Source organism: Corella eumyota, chromosome 1 (assembly GCF_963082875.1).
Source record: "Corella eumyota chromosome 1, kaCorEumy4.1, whole genome shotgun sequence".
NCBI classification, from domain to species: Eukaryota; Metazoa; Chordata; class Ascidiacea; order Phlebobranchia; family Corellidae; genus Corella; species Corella eumyota.
Window position 1 is genome coordinate 18468894 of NC_137490.1, and position 18221 is coordinate 18487114.

An 18221-nucleotide genomic window follows, 5' to 3' on the forward strand; every position below is an offset into this window, starting at 1 on the left:
CAACTGGCAATTTTTCTAAAGTTTAAGATTAATATCTTGTTTTTCATCTTTTATATCACTAAAATCTGTAATTTCAGTTCACTTTATTTATTTTCTATAATTTAAAATTTAGGCCAGATCGCCCTTACTATACCTTTTCAGTTAAAATCTACACAAAAATATACAATTAAGTTATTTATTAAATCAAAACAGTTCATAATATCATCTCTTCATCATCGCCTTCATCTTTTGTTGTAGTCTTTGGTGTTAGTTTAGATAATGCAATGATATATTGCATCTGGTAGAAATTTGTGTCACACCTAAAAAACATAAACAAGATTTTGATAAAATACAAAAGAAAAAATAGCTTAAGTAAATATACTTTAAATGCAATCCATAATCTTATTTAGTCAAAGTTATTTTTATTTATTGGATAAGATCGTTTTAAAAAAAAAAACTAAAGTACTAAAACCGGTAGAAAATACTAACAGCTTAATAAATTTTTCTGATGATCTTGTCAATGCTTTTTGTAGATGTCTTATAACAGCCACAACAATACTAGATCGTGGTTTTAGAGTTGGTCCATGTTTAACAAGTAATTGGGAACACCATAAAAGATAAAAGTGAAAATGTTGAGATGATTCAATTTGACCAGCAACAAATTCAAGTAATTTTTCAACATAAGTTTGTGGCAGGTTTTGAACAATAACTTCAACTAAAACAAAGATATAAAATGATTTTTGTAACATTCAAGGGTTCATTTACTTATAAAAGTAATTTTAAAATTGCAATTCTTACTTTCTTTGCTTGAAACTGATTCGATAACTTCAGTAATTAAACTTTTTTCATTTAATTGAAAAGCCATGATTATTGCTGTACTGTATTCCTTTTTCTGTAACAACAAAAAACAAATATTATGATTATATATAAGCAAATGTATAACAAATTAATTTAAACCTTTAAAGTTTTTCTTATGTTGCTTGGTGTAACACTGATATCCAAATCAAATGGATCAAATATAAGATTAGAGTCCAAGGAGTAAATAAGAAGTCCTTCTGTACTAACTGCTGCCCATTCTCTCCCTTAACAAAAGTAAAAATTAATTTGTTATTGATAAAACAACATAAACTAAGAGCTAAAACCCAATGACAACTTTATTTTAAAGACCTAAAAACATAAACAATGTTTTGGCTTTGAAATATAGAAATCCAAACAAAAATTTGTAAATAAAACTTGTAATCCTGTAAAAATAAGTAAATTAATTAATCTTCAAAAATATTTAATTTTTTTACCAGTTGGTGAAAATCGAACACAAGGAACTCGAATCTCAGGTTTAAAAGCGCGAGAGCTCATATCTCCCGTTCTTACTCCAGGCAGCGGAAGTTTTGATCCTTCTCCATTATCATTAGTGTCAATTAATGCTGAAGGACCAAACTCTGTCATTTTTCGTTTGTCCAAAAATTCCTAAAAATAAAAATCATAGTGGAACAAGTTAAATTCCTATTGCATTTATATCATAGTGGAACAAGTTGAATTCCTTTTGCATTTATAGTTTCGCCTGTTTAATAAAACTAGTTTTAGGCATGGTTAAATGTAAATAGTTGAACGATCAACTTACCTCAACTGCATCAAATGATAGATTGCTGGTAACTTCCAACTTTTTCATAAGTAAGTTTTCTTGAACATGATAAATACAAACATTTTTGGTTTGTCCACCTTAATAAAAAATGACATGAATATAAGATAAATAAATTAAACATTAACCCTAGCACATTTACATTAGAAAATGTAGCATAATAAAAACAAGGCAATTATTTTGTTACTGGATACATACCTTTAGATATGATAAATTAGTTCTTAGTAATAATTGTAACTGTAATATTAAGTATACCAGCAATAATTGCTTTTCCATCAGCAGTATAACAAAGAGATTCATAAGCTTTTCCTGAAGAACTTGTTTTCGCTGATATTCTGTCGGTGTCACCCCTTCCCCCTCCTATATCATGTCTGTTAATTTAAAAAAAAAAATTAAATTTATGTGACCTAGTTAAGAAATTAAAAAAGGGCTCAATATAATATAACAGAATTAAACTAATTTTAACATAGTTATTTAAAAAAAGTTCAAGTGTGAAACTATGTAATTTAATTTTAAACATATTTTTTAATACTATTTAAAGTTTTGTCAAAAAAGGTTTACTAAAATTTCATTTGGGTATAGTTAGATTAATAATGATTTTTAGCATTATCTTACTTGCAATCAATAGAACCAACTTGAGTAGCAATTTGTGGATTCCAGAATGAAATTTCAGCATTCAATGATGAAACTGCAATTTCTTTGCCATCTCCACGGAAAGTCACATCCATTACTAAAACAATTAAATTTTATTAAGGTAAAATTTTAACATAATTGAAAATCTTTTATGTAAAAATGTATATGAATTCTAATTGTTAGAATACATGGTTTTATATAAAGTATTTTAACAATTTTAATACACAAACAGTACTTGAATATATTGTGTTTTTTTTAAATTTAAATATATGTAGTTAATATTTTTTTACCTTCATGTCCAATGTTAATGGTTTCCCTTGATTTCTTCTCATCTCCAATTTTCCATAAAATAACAGTTTGGTCCCAGGATCCACTTGCTAATATGGATTCAATTGGAGAAAATGATAGACTGCTTATTGGTGCCTGATGACCTAAAAAAAATATATTTAACTTTTATCGAGCTAAGAGAGTAATGATAGTAAAATTTATAACAGAATTTTTAAAGTCATACATATTTAACTTAAAAAATGAAGCAGATGTTTACAAAACTAATTTTTATATTTATCTTATCTATGAAGAGTATCTAATTTTAAAACATAGAAAAAGTTAAGAAAAATTCTAAAATTAAAACTTCAAAGAATAATTTACCTGCTAATACTTCTAACAATCTTCCAGATCGAATTGACCAAACAAAAACCTCGAATGTGTCATGTGACCCAGCACAAACCAACTCTCCACTTTTTTCCGAGGATAAACAAGAAAATTGGGTCGGACGGGGCGATGTAAATGTTCGAAAATTACGAAACCTTAAAATTAACATAAAGAAATTCAAAATACTATTTAGTAAAAAAATGAATTGCAATTACCAAAACAAAATAATGAGAAAATGCATTTTTTAAACTTTAAAAACTACCTGAAAAAAATCATTTTACATAAACTCTTGAAAGTATAATCTAACAAAATATTTTTAATTTTTACCTGTGCAAATCAAAAGCTCTAACAGTGCCATCCAGAGAAGCAGATAACACCACATAACCATTAGAAGTAAACTGTACAGCAGTTACCCCAGATGAATGCTCGGTAAATGTCACAAAACAAAATCCACTGGAAGTGTTCCATACTTTTACCTTTAAACAAACAAATAAAAATTTTAAATATAGATATAAACAAAAAACAACTTATAATTAATAAATGCATGTAAAATCTAGCAACATTGCTGACTGAGCATTTACTAGGTAAAGTTTTAGTTTTCATAATATTAAAAAAATTTACTATAATTCTAACAAAAATACAAATATTTTTGTGCACTTAATATTCATTGTGACTCTTATCATTTGTGCTTTTGTTATATAGGTTGTCCAACAACAATTATATTAGTTTTCATTTGATTTTTTGAACAGCTAAAACATCAACTACCTTTCCATCTTCACCTCCAGTCACAATAAACCTTCCATCAGGTGAATAATCAAGTGATGTCATCGCGTTAAAGTGACCTTGCTGTTTCATGACATAACTCTCACTCTGCCATTCCCACACCAACAATTGACCCAAACCTGATGAAGCAATCGCCAACCAATCTCCTGTGCTGTTGAAAGCTGATGCAGTAATCTGATGGTCACTTATACTACATAGAAAACAAAACATAATTTAGAAAAAAACTTGAAAAATTTAACACAAAAAAAGTGAAAATAACTTATAGAAAACAAACAGTACCATTTAGTATGGTTAGAGGCTAAAATAGATCTAAATTGTTTTATCTTTAAGTAAAACATTGCGTTATAGCTATTTCATTTTATATATAAACCAGAGCCTAATATTAAAGCCTGCCCAAATACCTGAGTGAATGAATAAGATTAAAATGGGGAAGTTCGTGAATATGGAAAGAACCAGAAGCCAAACCGGTCACAAATATGTGAGTTTCTTTGTGGTACGTGGCACTTGTTACATTGTTGAAGTCACCTTCTTTGTTTATATAAAATCTGAATAAAATGTTAACAAAATTCATAAAGCTGTAATAATGTATCGGTGCATTAAAAAATACATTTAGAAGCAAACTTTAATAAAAATAGGTACTTAACAGAAAAAAAAAAAAAAAAATTTTAAATAACAAAATAATGTAAGTACTGACTTTCCAACTCTTTTGTATAATAATTTTTTCTCTTCTTCCTTTTCACCATCTTCTTCCATATCTTCATCAGATGTTGCAACTTTTTTGTTGTTTGACGTACTTTCTTCAGAATAAGATACAGCTCTAAAATTAAACAAAAAAATTACATTTATTTGATCCATAAACATTTAAATATGACTAAAACTAGAAAAAGAGTTACAAATAAAGAATAACAATAGGTAATCTATTTTAAAAAGTAAATTTGTGTTGCATTAATTTATTGTCTTACACTTCTGTTGGAGCATTAACTAGATCTTCAAGATTGGTATTACATTCCCAAACATTCAAAGTTCCATCTCTGCTTATCGAATATAAATCTAATGAGTTCTTCTCAAAAAAACAACCTGAAAAAAAATTAAATTTTTTAAATCATAATATTAACAAACTTTATGTATTTAAACTTTATGTATTAAATGATATAACTAACCAACAATTTCATCTTTATGAGCACCCAGTGAATGAATTGCAAAATTTTTTAATCTAGCTATAGCATAAACTCTTGGAGTTGTATCCAAACCACCAACTGCAAACACTCTAAAAATATAACAAAAAAGATTACGTTTCTTGATCTAGTTAACAAACTAATAAAAAATTGTACTGTTATAAAAAAATACAAAAAATAGTAAATAATAAATATATGGTAGGAGTGTTTAATTATGTAGGCTATATGGCCTGTTTTACCACATCAATTAAACTTTTATAACTTCTCCTTTTATAATGTTTAAGTATCACACAAAAAATAAAAATACATCCGTTTACCTGCTATCAGAAGTCCAGTCAATACAAGTTGTATCATTATAAGCTCCATAAACTGTCCGATGCAAAGTAAAATGATTTAATTCTCTTGTCTTTCCGGGAGCATAATACACCAGAACTAAATTATCTTTTGTTACAGCAAATTTTTTTCCATCAGGACTAAATCTGTTTTAAATATTACGTTTATTAAACTTTTACAAATAATACAAATAATTAGACATTTTTAAGTAAATCAACTATCAATAAACAAAAATAGGAAAAGTAGATTAATTTATTACAAAATGTTAAATAACTATACTTTAAACATATTATATTTTTAACAAAGGTTTATGTCAGTGACAATCCAATACTTTACACTTACTTAATACAGTGAATTGGTTTATGAAAATGATGTCGATATAAAACTGATTTGCTTACTAAACTAATCAAAGTAGCTTCACCCTCTAAAAATAAAAAATGCTAAATTACAATATATATAACTTTACAATATGCTTACAGCTTAATGTATGCAATAATATTAAAGAATTAATATCACCAACCTTCATCAGCTAATATGGCAGTAAATCCATCAGGAGAAATTGCAATGCATGTAATATTATGTGTTGTGGTAACTGGCAGTGTTTCTGACTTATTGCTAAAATGTCAATGAAATATTTAAGCACAAAATAAAAATTATTTATTTAATTTTTTTTTTTAATTTTATTTTAGATTCTATTACGATAGCATAACCGCAAATATTGACAAAATATAATATAAATAAATTTTTTATTTGGTTTTAGATATACAAGCAGACAAGGTGTAAATCCAACTTACTTTTTCAAATCAAATAAAGACACTCTGTTACCAACGGGACTTATGACTGTATTTCCATCATTACTGAACTCAATATTTCCTTTGTGGTATACCGTTCCAAGTAAATTTGAAAACTAAAAAAAGTAAAACTTCAATTAAGATATATATACACTTTACTTATTTAACACATTAAAAATTCCCTTTTTTCCGTAGTTTTACACGTTTAAAGAACAAAAACACATTACATACGTAAGAGAATAAAATCGATTTTAACTTTGTTTTTTTTTAATTAATTGACGAAAAACGCAAAAGTAAAATCAAAAATATTACCTTGTAACCAAACTTCATGATTAAGTAAAATAGAAAACCACTTTAGCTAAACATATACTGGGTAAACTGCTATTTCAAGTACAAATTTATAATTTAACCTACATTTACAGCTTATTAGTAAGTTTGTTGTTTTGATAAATGCTTTATTGCACAAAAAAACACGTGTTGGGAAATGTAGTGTTGCCGAATCATTGCTAACATTTAATAAGATTAGTTTATCCTCTTTTATTTAAACAAATCAAAACACTTTTTTATTATTTTTAATTAATTTGAAAAGAAAACAAAAACAAACAAACTATTAAACTATATTTTTTAAGTTTTTTAAAAAATTATGATAAACAATTGATTAAAATTTAAAAATAAGATAAATATTTTTAAATTTTCGTTACGTTGTTCAAGTGTGAACAACAGATTAATTGTCCCATAGCACCAGAATTATTGCATGAAAATTTGAAAACGAATAAAAAATCATAATGGAGCAAACTAGATAAAAAAACAAAGCAATATTAAATTTCAGTCTGTGAAATGACTTACAGCATAGCTCACAGCTTGCATATCACATTACAGTTAGGGTACGAACGACTTTATCTATATTGATGTGCCTTTTTATGTTTAATTATGTTGTTTGTTCTTATACAATAGACCACCTTTGCTTTGTTTAGTTGAGAAATTAAATAGTTTTGCCTCTTTGTGTATGGGCATTTAATTAAATTTTGAAATGTAATAATTTTAGCAATATATCTTTATTGGGGCATGGTTTATATAAGGTGTTTATTAGAAATTGATGAATTTTAACTAAGTCTAAATTATATTTAAATTAAGGTATAAGAGTATTTGATTTTAAGTTAGGTAATATTTATAAAGCATTTATTTTAATATTTGAAGAATGTTACCTGCATTTCAAACTTTGCATACAATGGGAGCTGTAAGTACATTTCTTATTTTTAGTAAAATAATTACTATGTAGTACACTTATATTTGTTTAATTTGTAAATTTATTTTAATACTTTGTTTTAATAATTGTAGGAAGTCAAGTTAGAAAACGCTCCTATTCTTCCACCATTTACACCACATTCAAAACTTCGATCAGCTTCACAAAATAAAGTTGCCAACTCTTGGAAACTGTAAGTTTTTTGTTACAAATTTAAATCAATAAAAACTAGAAAGAAAAAAAAAGCATTTTAAATAAATTCTTAATGCTTCTAATTATTTGTTTTGTCCAGACGACACACGCACGATAGATTTCCACCCTTGATGAAATCAGCCACGCCAATGCATGATGACGAACTTTACTTAACTTCAGATGTATGTTAAATCAAACACTAAATATTACGAAAAAAGGAAGTGCTTCAATTTTTTTTTTTTTAGTATTTGTCTCCTGTGCTTAACATAGACCAACACAAATGTTTTCAATCGACCACAGTTTTACGTTCTGTGCCAATTATGAGACGACATCTTGACACATTTGGTGGAAGAACGTTCTCTCTTCCAGCTAAAACTAAACCAGTACCTTTACATACAGGAAGATTTATTGTGAGCAGCAAAATTTGATCATTTTTTTAGTGCCCCTTTGATATATTATGTTTACTAGAATTATTTGGTGTTTAATAAGTGTAAAAAACACAAAATTTTATCAAGTTTCTTTTCTAGTATAACCCAAGCAATCGCCCGACATTTCTAGAAGAATTAACCCAGAATGAGAGGTTAGAAGCAGAGATGGCAATGGTTGAAAAAGTTCGAGGTTTGAAACGAAAGAGGGAAGCATTAGAACACAGGTAAAGCGAGTTTTTATTATTGTTTGGCCCCAAACAACTTTAATTGTGTCTTTACATTGTTTAAGTATTGTAAACCCATTGTTACTTAATTTTATATTAAACCTACAGTGTTTATGCTGCCAAAATAAATTGAAATTGTACCTAAATTAAAAAAATACAATTCCAACAAAACAAAAAAATTCTAACATACAATTCCAACAAAAAAAAAGACTTTTTTAAAATTTATTTACTACTTATTTAAATAACATGTTTTTAGATGGGGTTGGAGGAAATTAGATTTATCAGGCATAGAAGTGCAAAGAGGAGAACGTTATAGTTTACAGAACGAAGTTAAAAAGTTAAAAGAATTAATTCTGCCGCCAACTGCACGAGATATTTACACTGGACGAGGAATTCGTATGCCAGAGTAATAAAATTAGCCTTACATCTTAGTATAATTACGAAATAAATATAAAATTGATAAACTTTATGTAACTAGCAAAAACTACTATAAAAACACTTTATATTTAGAAACCACCACACCATGAGGTCTCTAAAACGTATATCAGACGAACCTCCAAATGCCCCGCCCCCTTCTTCAACCCTAGAAGCAATCAGACTAAAACAATACAGAGCCCCTTCCCCGGTGCTTTCTAGGTCACACGCACCCAAGTCGGTAAAGTCACGTGACTTGGGATTCTTTAAGCAAGTCGGGCAACCGTCTTCGCATAACGATTTAGTGTTGCAAATTGTGCCCGCGCCAGGTAAAGAGTTAAAAGTAAAAAAATTACAGCTATAAGACTATTTAAAAAAAAGAAAAAAAGGGAAAGCACTGTAAAAAATGTATTCCGAATATTTTAGGTTTAATGACATCACCTACAAATAAAACAAACGAAGATAAAACAATAAAAGAAACAGAACCAGAACTCTATCCTGAACCGTCAATGGTTGGTAACTTTTTTTAAGTGAAATTTCGATTTAAATAAACAAAACAATGTAACTACTTTAATACCAAAAAATATTGTTAAATGAGAACACGTATGTGCATACAGGTAATGAAGATGCATGAACCAGTCGAACAAATCGAAGTTATAGCGCCAATTGATGGTGAAGACGAAGAAGGTGAAAAGTAAGTACTAAATAATTAATAGATCTTTTTTGTTTACCTTCCAAAATCCACGAACACATATTGTGTTATAACATCTTAACAAGATTGCATAATTGTCACCAACTTTTAGATTGATAAAAGCTATTACTCAAAACCAAACCGACACTCCAGTCGATAGATCACGCTCCATGGCGGCTCCTAGTGCGAGTCCAGATGGTAAATTCCGACCTCTAGTGTCCGTGTCAGCTGTTGAAGACGGGATCGCGACGGAAGAGCAGTGTGAAAATTTGAGGATGGAGTTTATAAAATTAGACGAAGAGAAAACAGAGTAAATTTTTTTCATTTTTTGCAAATTTAGTAAACCTTATATTAAGTAAAAAACAAAACTTTTCTTTCCAATATATCATAATAAACTATGCATTTTTATTTTTTCTACTCAGAAATTTGTCTTTCGATAAACTACAAAGTACCTTTCCAAGTGAATTAACTCAATGTCAATGCCAATATTTACACACCTTCTATGACTTGTCTACTCAGAATCAAACTTTTGGTTCGGAAGAATTTATTGCAATGTCATCTTTAGCTAAATCAATTGCAACACAAACGTAAGTAAAGTGAATTTAAAAAAAAAATAATTAATTGCTGAAAATGGATGTCGTTTTCGCAAATTTCGAAACATCTTTTTTTAGGTTACCAACGCAAGAGATGTTTGAGAAAATTAACTTCTTGACACTAGAAGAATCCTTAACACAATATACGGTAATCTTTTATAATAAAAATAAAAAAGTCTAGAAATTTCAAATACCGGTCATGACACTGGATTATAGAATATAGGGTTTAGGGTTCGAGCCTTACCAATGCCACATTATACGCTAATAAGTACGAATTTCTTGGATAACTTAAACAAGTTCCCCTAGCACAATATCACCTTGAAATATTAAAATTCAGTAATTTAAATATTGGAATTTTTAGGAGCTATTTAGTTCGGTAGACCGAGCAGGAAGAGGTAGAATAGGTATGAGTGCTTTGCTACAAATTCTGAGCACTACTCTCCAGCGTCAACTAGAACCTGACACAAGTCTTGCGCAACAAATTATGACAACAATGAAAAAGGTAAACATTAGAAATGACGTAAAAATATAAACTCATAATACAAAATCTTAATATTGTAAGACGTTGATTTACTATAACCATACTTTTTATATAGGAATATTCAGATGAAATTGCTAGGCTGGACTTTCTATGCACACTACCTTATTTCCTATTTCTAGAAGATATGACGTAAATTACATATTTCGATGTTGTTGACAACTTTTTTGTCATTTTGGCCTATGAGTTTGCCTTTTTTTTAGTTACTGAATCATTCCTTACCTTTGGTGATATTAAAATTCCATGACAATATCTTATACCAAAAATAGTTAAACATCAATAACTTCTTTTTTACATTTCGTAAATGATATTTTATATACAAGTACAATTTTATAATAAATAATAATAATAATACTGTTCACTTAGAGTTCTTACAAAAAAGGTAACAAGAAAAAAAGAAAAGAAAAACTTCCATATTTTTGTTGTTATTAAAATATTTTATGATAATTATCTAGTAAAATTTTGTTAAAAATGATAATAAAAACTCAAACTTTTAACGTACATATTAAATTAACTTATGCCAATATGATAACAAATATTCTAAAACGTTAATGGAACTGATATTTATAATTGAGTGGTGATAGAATAAACAAAAAAATAAAAAAATTCAAGTAAAACAATAATGATTATAAACAATATGATTACAATAATTAAAATTTTAACTCAATTTAAAACGGTACCAAAATACAAAAATATAGCACCCAATGATTAAAATTTACAGCAAATAAAGAAGAAAAAAAAGAAGAGCACTTGGCTAATTAATACATTAAGAATTTTTGTGTTAAAAGATTGGCAGTAAAAAAGAGGTTTTTGAAAACAAAAATTTTCTAATTTTTTGAAAAAATTTAAATTATGAATTTATTTTTTTTTAAATCTAGCTTTTATTGTAAAAAGAATATAAAAGGAAAAAGGAAAAGTTAAGGTCAATAAGAAAAAGAATAAAATACAGAAAAGTTTTCAATGTTTTGTAAGTTATTTAAAACTGAGACAAATTAAGTAAATTATTTACCATTTTGTAAGTATCAGAGTTAGCAATTCTAACAAATAGCTTGCAAAATTTTAGTTATAAAAATTAAAATGATTTCAATTTCATTTAAAATAAAATTATTGCACAAACACAATTTCAATTTTAATAAAATTAAATTGAAATCAATCTTTACTCAAAAACGTCTTTTCTTTTTAATTAATTTATATAGAATTCGTTGTACCATTAGTTGAAAAATACGTGTTTTATATTGAGTGAATAAAACAAATCTGTAATTTTTTTTAATGCTGTACCTAAAGGTATTTAAAATTTAATTTAATATTATTTAAAAAAGTTTTTAAACCAAATGAAAAAAAATGAAAGCAATAAATGATATTCACAATCAAACTGATAAATTGCTAAAAGGTAATATAGCAATAAATATCAAAATTTTCACAGTAACTTTACACACATTTCACTACATAAAACAGTGTTTTTGTAGCACAATGCAGAAACTAGATCAAGAATACAACAAATTTAAAACCTTAAGCCCATTATTACAACCGAAAAAAAAAACAAACTTTAAAATACAATATGTTGATTAAATATATAAACGCTCTGGCCAAAATAAAAAAGACAAATAACCCACAAAAAATTTTTTGATACAAGTTTTGTTAAATTTAACCTATTATTAATATTCTTAATTTATCCAACTTTAACGAAATAACTCTTGGATTAAAAATATACCAAATGTAATGGCCAGATGAGTGACACTTTCGAATAATTCTGTACAATTTTTTTTACACGCAGAATTGTGTTTTTCTCTAATTTATCAATCAGGGAATCTTTGGCAAGCTTTCTTCCATCTACAAGCTGTACACCACATATCCCTGTTCTCCATTCCATAAACTTTTCGACATTTTTTCCCATCTCCTCTCACTTTTCTGTAGAAATAATTTTATATATTGTATAATTACGTAAAAAATTACATTTTAACGGTCTAAATAATTGTGACCAGCCTAATGAGCATCAAAACTTTAACAAGTATATAACTATATTATCCATAATAAACACCTTTTAAAACAAAGTGATATAATTTAAGTTGTTTTAAATGTAATGATAAAAAATAAATATTAAATTAACCAATGCTTATATGACCTATATGCTATATGTTAGTTAATGCGTTAAGTTAGCAGTGCATCTAATTTTAGACAAATTATGCAAGTCATGCTGATTCTAAACATACGTAACCACAAACAAACCTAAATCATGTTTACAAATATTTTTAAAACCCAAATATGATGCTACAACCTACTGCCATTATATAAGTATAAAAAGTTATATAATTTCGAAAACTAAATAAATAGAAAAAATTTCCCCACCTTCCTAGTGGAAGTGATTTCGGTGAAACCTGAAATGTCATCTTGGGGGAAACCCCATGATGTAGTTGTTGCCGTTGTTGAACAATCGAAGGTTTTTGTGTGTGGTACTAAAGATAAAAAATAATTCAATAAATTAAAGTCTAATTAAAAAAAACCTTTTTCCTTGAAAATAAAAAAAAAAACAATCCAATAAAAAAGTTAGTTACCAATGTCATTCCGCTATTGTTCCATGAGAATGCTTTTGCTCCCGGTATGTTGATTGGTTGACCTGGGGACACCCCTAACGGGTAATTCCCATCACCTAGAAGGGGGTAAGTGGTTGGCACAGAAATGGGGTTGGATTGAAGGATGGGAATAGGGGTTGTGGCAGATGTCGAGGGCTGGGGTTGAGGTGGGTGAGGAATAAGTGGGGATCGGGTTGGCTGAAAATATTTAAATAAATCAAGATTATTTTGAAATTAAAACAAATAATTTTTTTTTTATTTGAAGATCCTACCTTTGTGTGATGGGAGGGAGAAAATGAAAGACTTCCGACTGGAATCGGGTTCCTGGAGAAGGGGAAGTAATTTAATCCTGGTTTGTTGGAGGATGGACTTCCTGTGAGGTCTGAAGTTGAATCCTCACTGGACTAAAATTAAAAAAGGGTTAAATATTTTCGTTTTGCATAAGTAGTGTGCAAAAAAAAAGTGTAAAATTTTACCTTGTGATAAGGAATTGTTCTGTGTAGATGACGATGCATCTTGTTGTCAATATGTCCAAGAGAAGAAGCCACAGGTTCAACATCCGGAGTATGATGAGGAGGAGTGGATGCCAGCTGGATGCGAAAGTCAGCGGGAAGACTTGATCCATAAATCGGTTGTTGAACATAATGAGCGGGAATAAAATATGGCAAGCGGATGTTGGAGGGAAATGGGATCGGGTGAAGAGGAACCTTTTTCACCTCCTCCTGCTCCATAACGACATCAAGTTGATGTGGAGCAGGAAGAATGAAAGGAGGTTGGGTGACCTCAGTTGGGATGTGTTTTGGAGAAGTCTCCTTGAGAGTTTGTTTGGGGATCCGCAAATCTTGTGGTTTTTCATCGACATTCATTTGATTGTTATCTGTATAAACCAACGGCGATGCTTGTCTGTCCATGAGAATCATATCTGAATCCAGCTCAGAGCGATACTCCGGAGATTGTATCCGGCGAGGTGGGGTCTGCAAATGAGTAGAGTCAGTTTCTCTAGGGGGTGCATGCTGGATGACAGTGTGTCTAGGGGGTGACATGTGGTGCACCTCAGGATTCCAACTTCCAACACCACTACTGTCAAAACTGTGGGGGGCAGATCCTGAAAACGAAATTTTATTTTTTTAAATTTTTTTTTATTGTGATTAAAAATTTTTATTAAAAATTAAAAAAAGTTTTTTTTTTTTTTAATTTAAATAAAAAATTAAAAAATATTTAAAAAAGATAACAATAAAATATACATAAATATTATACCTAGCCATATTTGTTTTATTTGTAAAATAAATTAATAGTCTTTATTTTAATGCTATTAGATTTTAAATCATGGTGTCTATCTTTTGTATATACAAAAACAAAATCTAGCCAACATAGTAACCTTTATTGTGTGTAGCAGGATTATGAAACACGGGACTACAAGAAAGATTACTGAGAACCATAGCTGCCATTAATTCAGTCATAGTTGGTTCTTCTGAAGTTCGACATATTCGACTATCATAAAAATAAATGTTTAAGTTAATCGGTAATGTATTAAGAAATAAGGAGTATGAGAAAAGGTCGGTAATAAAATGGATATAACAGATTGTTAAGTAGGGAAATTTACTGTTAAAATTTTTTTTTAAGGTACCTTGGTTTGGGGACTTCTATACTGGCAGAAACTGGCCGCGTTTTACAAGAATTTCCATTATCCATTCTGAACAATATATTAAAATAATTATTTTCAAGTATAACTTGCTGAAATATATAAACAAAAATACTCAATGCAGTACTAATTTAACAAGACTCTTTAAGTAACATTATAAAAACTTTAAATGTTTTGGATATATATACCTTTTATCAAGCAAACTTATATTTTCGATTTTCCTGGAAATAATTTCCTTCTGTCTAGTACTTGGATCCACGATACTGATAACTATAACGTTATCATTACATTCCTGCACATACCCGCATATTTCATGACCTTTGTGTGTAGTGTATACCTTCATAGTAAAATAAAAATATTTTTAAATAGACTTTAGGCCGGCAAAAATGCTTTAAGCCTAATAAAAAAATAATTAAATTTACTTACGAAATAAAACATATATATAAATTAAATCTATGATGTTATAAAGATATAAGAAAATAATATTTAAAAATAATTTAATATAAAAATTTAAACCTTAATCACTAGTATGTAGTTTAAAAACAAAAATGAAAAGAATTTTTAAAATTTATTAATGACCAATAATTATTATTTGCATACAACATTAAATATAATAAGTCTTATATTAATATTACTTAATGTCCCTTTAATTGCTTTAACAAACTATTAAACAAATATTACAAATGTAGTTGGTTACATTTAGACAAAAGTGTTGACATTTTATTAAACTCAACGGCATGAAAAAGTAATTTATGTTATATTTTTCCAGTTCCTAATTGAAAGAACAGACTACAGTGATGTAATGTAGTTTCACACTTACAAAGTAACCCGATCTCATTGGTTAAAAATAAACGACACCCTAATTACACGCCTCCAATATTAGAATTTTTTAAGAAAAAAATTTCCAGTTAATAAACATTTTTTTAAATGTTATTATATATAAACAAAACTTTTCAAAAAATACCCTTTAAGGTAATATTTTCAACTCCCTTTATGTATTTTATTTTGAGCCTCTTTAAAATGGCCTTAATGAGCTATTAAATCTTTAAATTTTTGAATTATTTATGCAAACCACCTTTTGAAATCGCTGTAGTTTAATATCCGAAACATTTTTGAATCTCTCTCCAACCATATTTTCACCACTACATTTTATAACTTCATTATCATCAAATTTTACCAAATATATCCCATCTCCTTCATGCTGTTAATAAAATAAAATTAATTTTAAAATAATATAGAAATATAATAGATAATATGTAAATAAAAATAAAGGCCTAACAGTGTAAATATAAAAATAAAAGATTTTGAAACAAGCAATATTTTTATATTCAAATCTGCAACTTTTATTTACTATCTGTATTTATGTAAGTATTTTATTTAAATAATTAGGTTGTACCAAAACAAACCATATTTTATAACAACATGGCAATTAAAAAATAAAAAACACACAAAAAATAAACAATAACATAAAATCTAGCTTTCAAACTAAAATTATATACAAGATTTTTGAGACACTTCATGAAGTAGTATTCCTGTTACTTTTATTAAAAATAATACCTTTTGTATTGTTGCTGGAGCATAATATCCATCTCCGAATAAAGCAGAAACTCTACTCCCAATCATAGAGTTACTAGACATTTTCCAACAACTTCAGATATTGTTATATTTTATTTAAAAAACACATAAAAAACAAGTTAATCTAAAACAAAATTTACAAAATGAGAAACCATAAAGTATATGTTAAAATAAAGGCCTTATTGCTTTAAAAGCCTTAAGTTTTTCTTAAGTTACTAGGAATTACTAGAAAACAGTAAAGTATTAAAAAATAAAACAAACTGTTAAGCTAATATTTAAACCACAATTTTAACCTAAAATCTATTAGTTTAGTGACTAGTTTCACCATTTAAACAAACGCTAATAAATTTTTAAAATTAAACTTACAAAACTGCAAGATATGTAAAACCTGGAAAGATATAAAAATAACGGCAAAAACGAAGAAAAAAACGCTGACGCCATCTTTTAATAAACAATCACCTAGCCTAACTACCGCTTTGCTATTGCGCCATTGTAATTATTTGTTGCGCCATATCGTTAAAAACTATCTACCACTAAAACTATCGGAACTGTATAGTACTACCGTTAGTTACCCTAAATTATAAATAAATACACAGAATATAAAAAACATTGACTTTGTAACTCTATTATGAAACAAAAGATTCTGGCGCAGGCCTTGCCCAAATTTTTGTTATGTCACTGTTATTCTGCCGGCGTCACATGACTAAATTCTCTAGGTTACTGCAGGTCATCTAAGAAGAAAGGCGTATTTCTTGATATTAAGCGCCGGTATATTACACTAAAAACACATAAACACCTGAAAAAAGTCTAAATCTAAACATAGAACACGGTATTTTTAAGAATAAATTCGTAGCGCGTTAATCACGCCCGGCGTAGCTACTACAAGTGATCTCTTTCGGCTGACGTCACGCAAAACAACAACAATAATAACAAAGAAAGTCGATTCTCATAAGGGGAAGTTGCAATATTTCATTTGTTTTCGTTGGGCATGAGTAGTCTTAGGTGGCGCATTTTTTTTAATAAAAATCTTATATTTATTATTTCTGTGTGAAATTTCAAAGTCATTTTATCTAAAACGTTGTTAGTTTTGTTGCTTTATTTAAATCGCGTTAAGTTTTAAATTAAGAGCTAAGGCCCAAGTTAGGTTAACTTTAGATAAAACTTTTGTTGTATTTAATCATAAACGGAAAAAATTTGCGACGTTGTCTGTTGGTTGGCATGGCGTACGTGACTTTGTGACCTCGATTTAATTTTATCTTTTTTAATTTAGATTTAATTTTTATTGGTTAAAAATGGCGTTTAGAAAGTTAGCCCAAGTTGCTGTATCATCAGTAGCAAGAAACTCTCTTGCACCAATCCACAGACAGTTGCATAGAACAACCCCAGCTTGGTTTTTGAGGAAAGCAAAGCCAGCGCCGAGATTGGAAGATATTGCCGTTGGTTATGAAAAGATTGCACTGGATGCGGCAGAGAAGGGCGAGGATCCATTCGAGCTGGAAAGTCGGGATGAAAAATACACCCCAGTTGGTAGCGGCACAAAAAGTGACCCATTCATTGTGCCCTCTCGTAACAAAGAGCGATATGTTTTAAGGGAGGCACATGACCATTCTGGGGGACCACCAGCTGGGTTTTGGGTCACTTTTGATAATGGGGGTAGATGCCCAAGTACTGGTGATCACTTTAAACTTGATTACGATCCATCTGATAAATGGGGGGTTGACGAATTGGACTTGTTTCTCCATTAAATTATATTTGACTTTTTGTTGTCACTAACTTGAATCTTTTCTGTTAAGTTCATTTTCATTGGGTTTTGGAAATTGTAATAAATAATTACCAGAGTTTACATACCTGTGTGTTACTGTTATTAAAACCAAAAGTTTTTTAGTGTAGATAACTAGTGCATTTACCATGGTCATCTTAAAAACCGCAATTCACCATTTTCACAAAACTTGCACTAGTACTGCTTTTGACTAATTCTATTTACTGAGATTTAGAACCTGTAGAATACTGTATTTTTTGACTACACGGTTCGGACAAGCACCAAAACAGTTAAATGGCAACTTTTTAAGATAAAAAAAAAGTACTTTATTGATAAACTAACGCAACTGAATCTGTTAATATCATTACAAA

The 18221-nt window shown here is 28.6% G+C and overlaps 4 protein-coding genes across 4 annotated transcripts; 2 read left to right on the plus strand and 2 right to left on the minus strand.

The window, feature by feature from the left end:
* Positions 1-168: 168 nt before the first annotated feature.
* LOC145763740 (periodic tryptophan protein 2 homolog) lies at positions 169-6432 on the minus strand. The gene is made up of 21 exons (XM_082575252.1): positions 6294-6432; positions 5985-6097; positions 5711-5805; positions 5533-5614; positions 5175-5336; positions 4843-4949; positions 4645-4759; positions 4377-4499; positions 4084-4227; positions 3665-3872; positions 3227-3375; positions 2897-3054; positions 2539-2679; positions 2231-2345; positions 1871-1986; positions 1598-1695; positions 1272-1443; positions 937-1061; positions 778-871; positions 469-694; positions 169-299 (listed from the first exon to the last, which is right to left on the minus strand). The coding sequence occupies exons 1-21, from the start codon at positions 6309-6311 to the stop codon at positions 194-196; spliced, it is 2667 nt and encodes an 888-aa protein (XP_082431378.1). The 5' UTR covers positions 6312-6432; the 3' UTR covers positions 169-193.
* Positions 6433-7111: 679 nt separating this feature from the next.
* Positions 7112-10805, plus strand: LOC145761544 (uncharacterized). Its single transcript, XM_082574589.1, has 14 exons — positions 7112-7218; positions 7320-7417; positions 7517-7598; positions 7662-7826; positions 7944-8068; positions 8325-8474; positions 8579-8811; positions 8909-8994; positions 9100-9176; positions 9286-9483; positions 9596-9760; positions 9845-9914; positions 10128-10268; positions 10363-10805. Exons 1-14 carry the CDS (start codon positions 7180-7182, stop codon positions 10438-10440), a joined length of 1707 nt encoding a protein of 568 aa, XP_082430715.1. The 5' UTR covers positions 7112-7179; the 3' UTR covers positions 10441-10805.
* A 708-nt stretch (positions 10806-11513) lies between these two features.
* LOC145759832 (zinc finger protein 395-like) lies at positions 11514-16216 on the minus strand. The gene is made up of 10 exons (XM_082573688.1): positions 16074-16216; positions 15592-15717; positions 14705-14853; positions 14502-14567; positions 14253-14365; positions 13351-13979; positions 13147-13278; positions 12857-13072; positions 12651-12757; positions 11514-12212 (listed from the first exon to the last, which is right to left on the minus strand). The coding sequence occupies exons 1-10, from the start codon at positions 16152-16154 to the stop codon at positions 12101-12103; spliced, it is 1731 nt and encodes a 576-aa protein (XP_082429814.1). The 5' UTR covers positions 16155-16216; the 3' UTR covers positions 11514-12100.
* Positions 16217-17347: 1131 nt separating this feature from the next.
* Positions 17348-17951, plus strand: LOC145762906 (cytochrome c oxidase subunit 5B, mitochondrial-like). Its single transcript, XM_082574717.1, has one exon. It carries the CDS (start codon positions 17384-17386, stop codon positions 17834-17836), a length of 453 nt encoding a protein of 150 aa, XP_082430843.1. The 5' UTR covers positions 17348-17383; the 3' UTR covers positions 17837-17951.
* The last annotated feature ends 270 nt before the right edge of the window (positions 17952-18221 follow it).

What these genes read in the sequence shown, in the direction of transcription:
- LOC145761544 (XM_082574589.1), top strand. Translation starts at nt 7,180, where the DNA reads ATGTTACCTGCATTTCAAACTTTGCATACAATGGGAGCT. An exon ending in GTTGCCAACTCTTGGAAACT is followed by an intron (nt 7,418 to 7,516) that starts GTAAGTTTTTTG and finishes TGTTTTGTCCAG; the next exon opens with ACGACACACGCACGATAGAT. An exon ending in AACTTTACTTAACTTCAGAT is followed by an intron (nt 7,599 to 7,661) that starts GTATGTTAAATC and finishes TTTTTTTTTTAG; the next exon opens with TATTTGTCTCCTGTGCTTAA.
- LOC145762906 (XM_082574717.1), top strand. Translation starts at nt 17,384, where the DNA reads ATGGCGTTTAGAAAGTTAGCCCAAGTTGCTGTATCATCAGTAGCAAGA.
- LOC145759832 (XM_082573688.1), bottom strand. Translation starts at nt 16,154, where the DNA reads ATGTCTAGTAACTCTATGATTGGGAGTAGAGTTTCTGCTTTATTCGGA. An exon ending in ATAGAAGTCCCCAAACCAAG is followed by an intron (nt 14,366 to 14,501) that starts GTACCTTAAAAA and finishes TTTTTATGATAG; the next exon opens with TCGAATATGTCGAACTTCAG. An exon ending in ACAATAGCGGAATGACATTG is followed by an intron (nt 12,758 to 12,856) that starts GTAACTAACTTT and finishes TTTTATCTTTAG; the next exon opens with TACCACACACAAAAACCTTC.
- LOC145763740 (XM_082575252.1), bottom strand. An exon ending in AATCTTATTCATTCACTCAG is followed by an intron (nt 3,873 to 4,083) that starts GTATTTGGGCAG and finishes TTTTCTATGTAG; the next exon opens with TATAAGTGACCATCAGATTA. An exon ending in ATCAGTTTCAAGCAAAGAAA is followed by an intron (nt 695 to 777) that starts GTAAGAATTGCA and finishes TCTTTGTTTTAG; the next exon opens with TTGAAGTTATTGTTCAAAAC.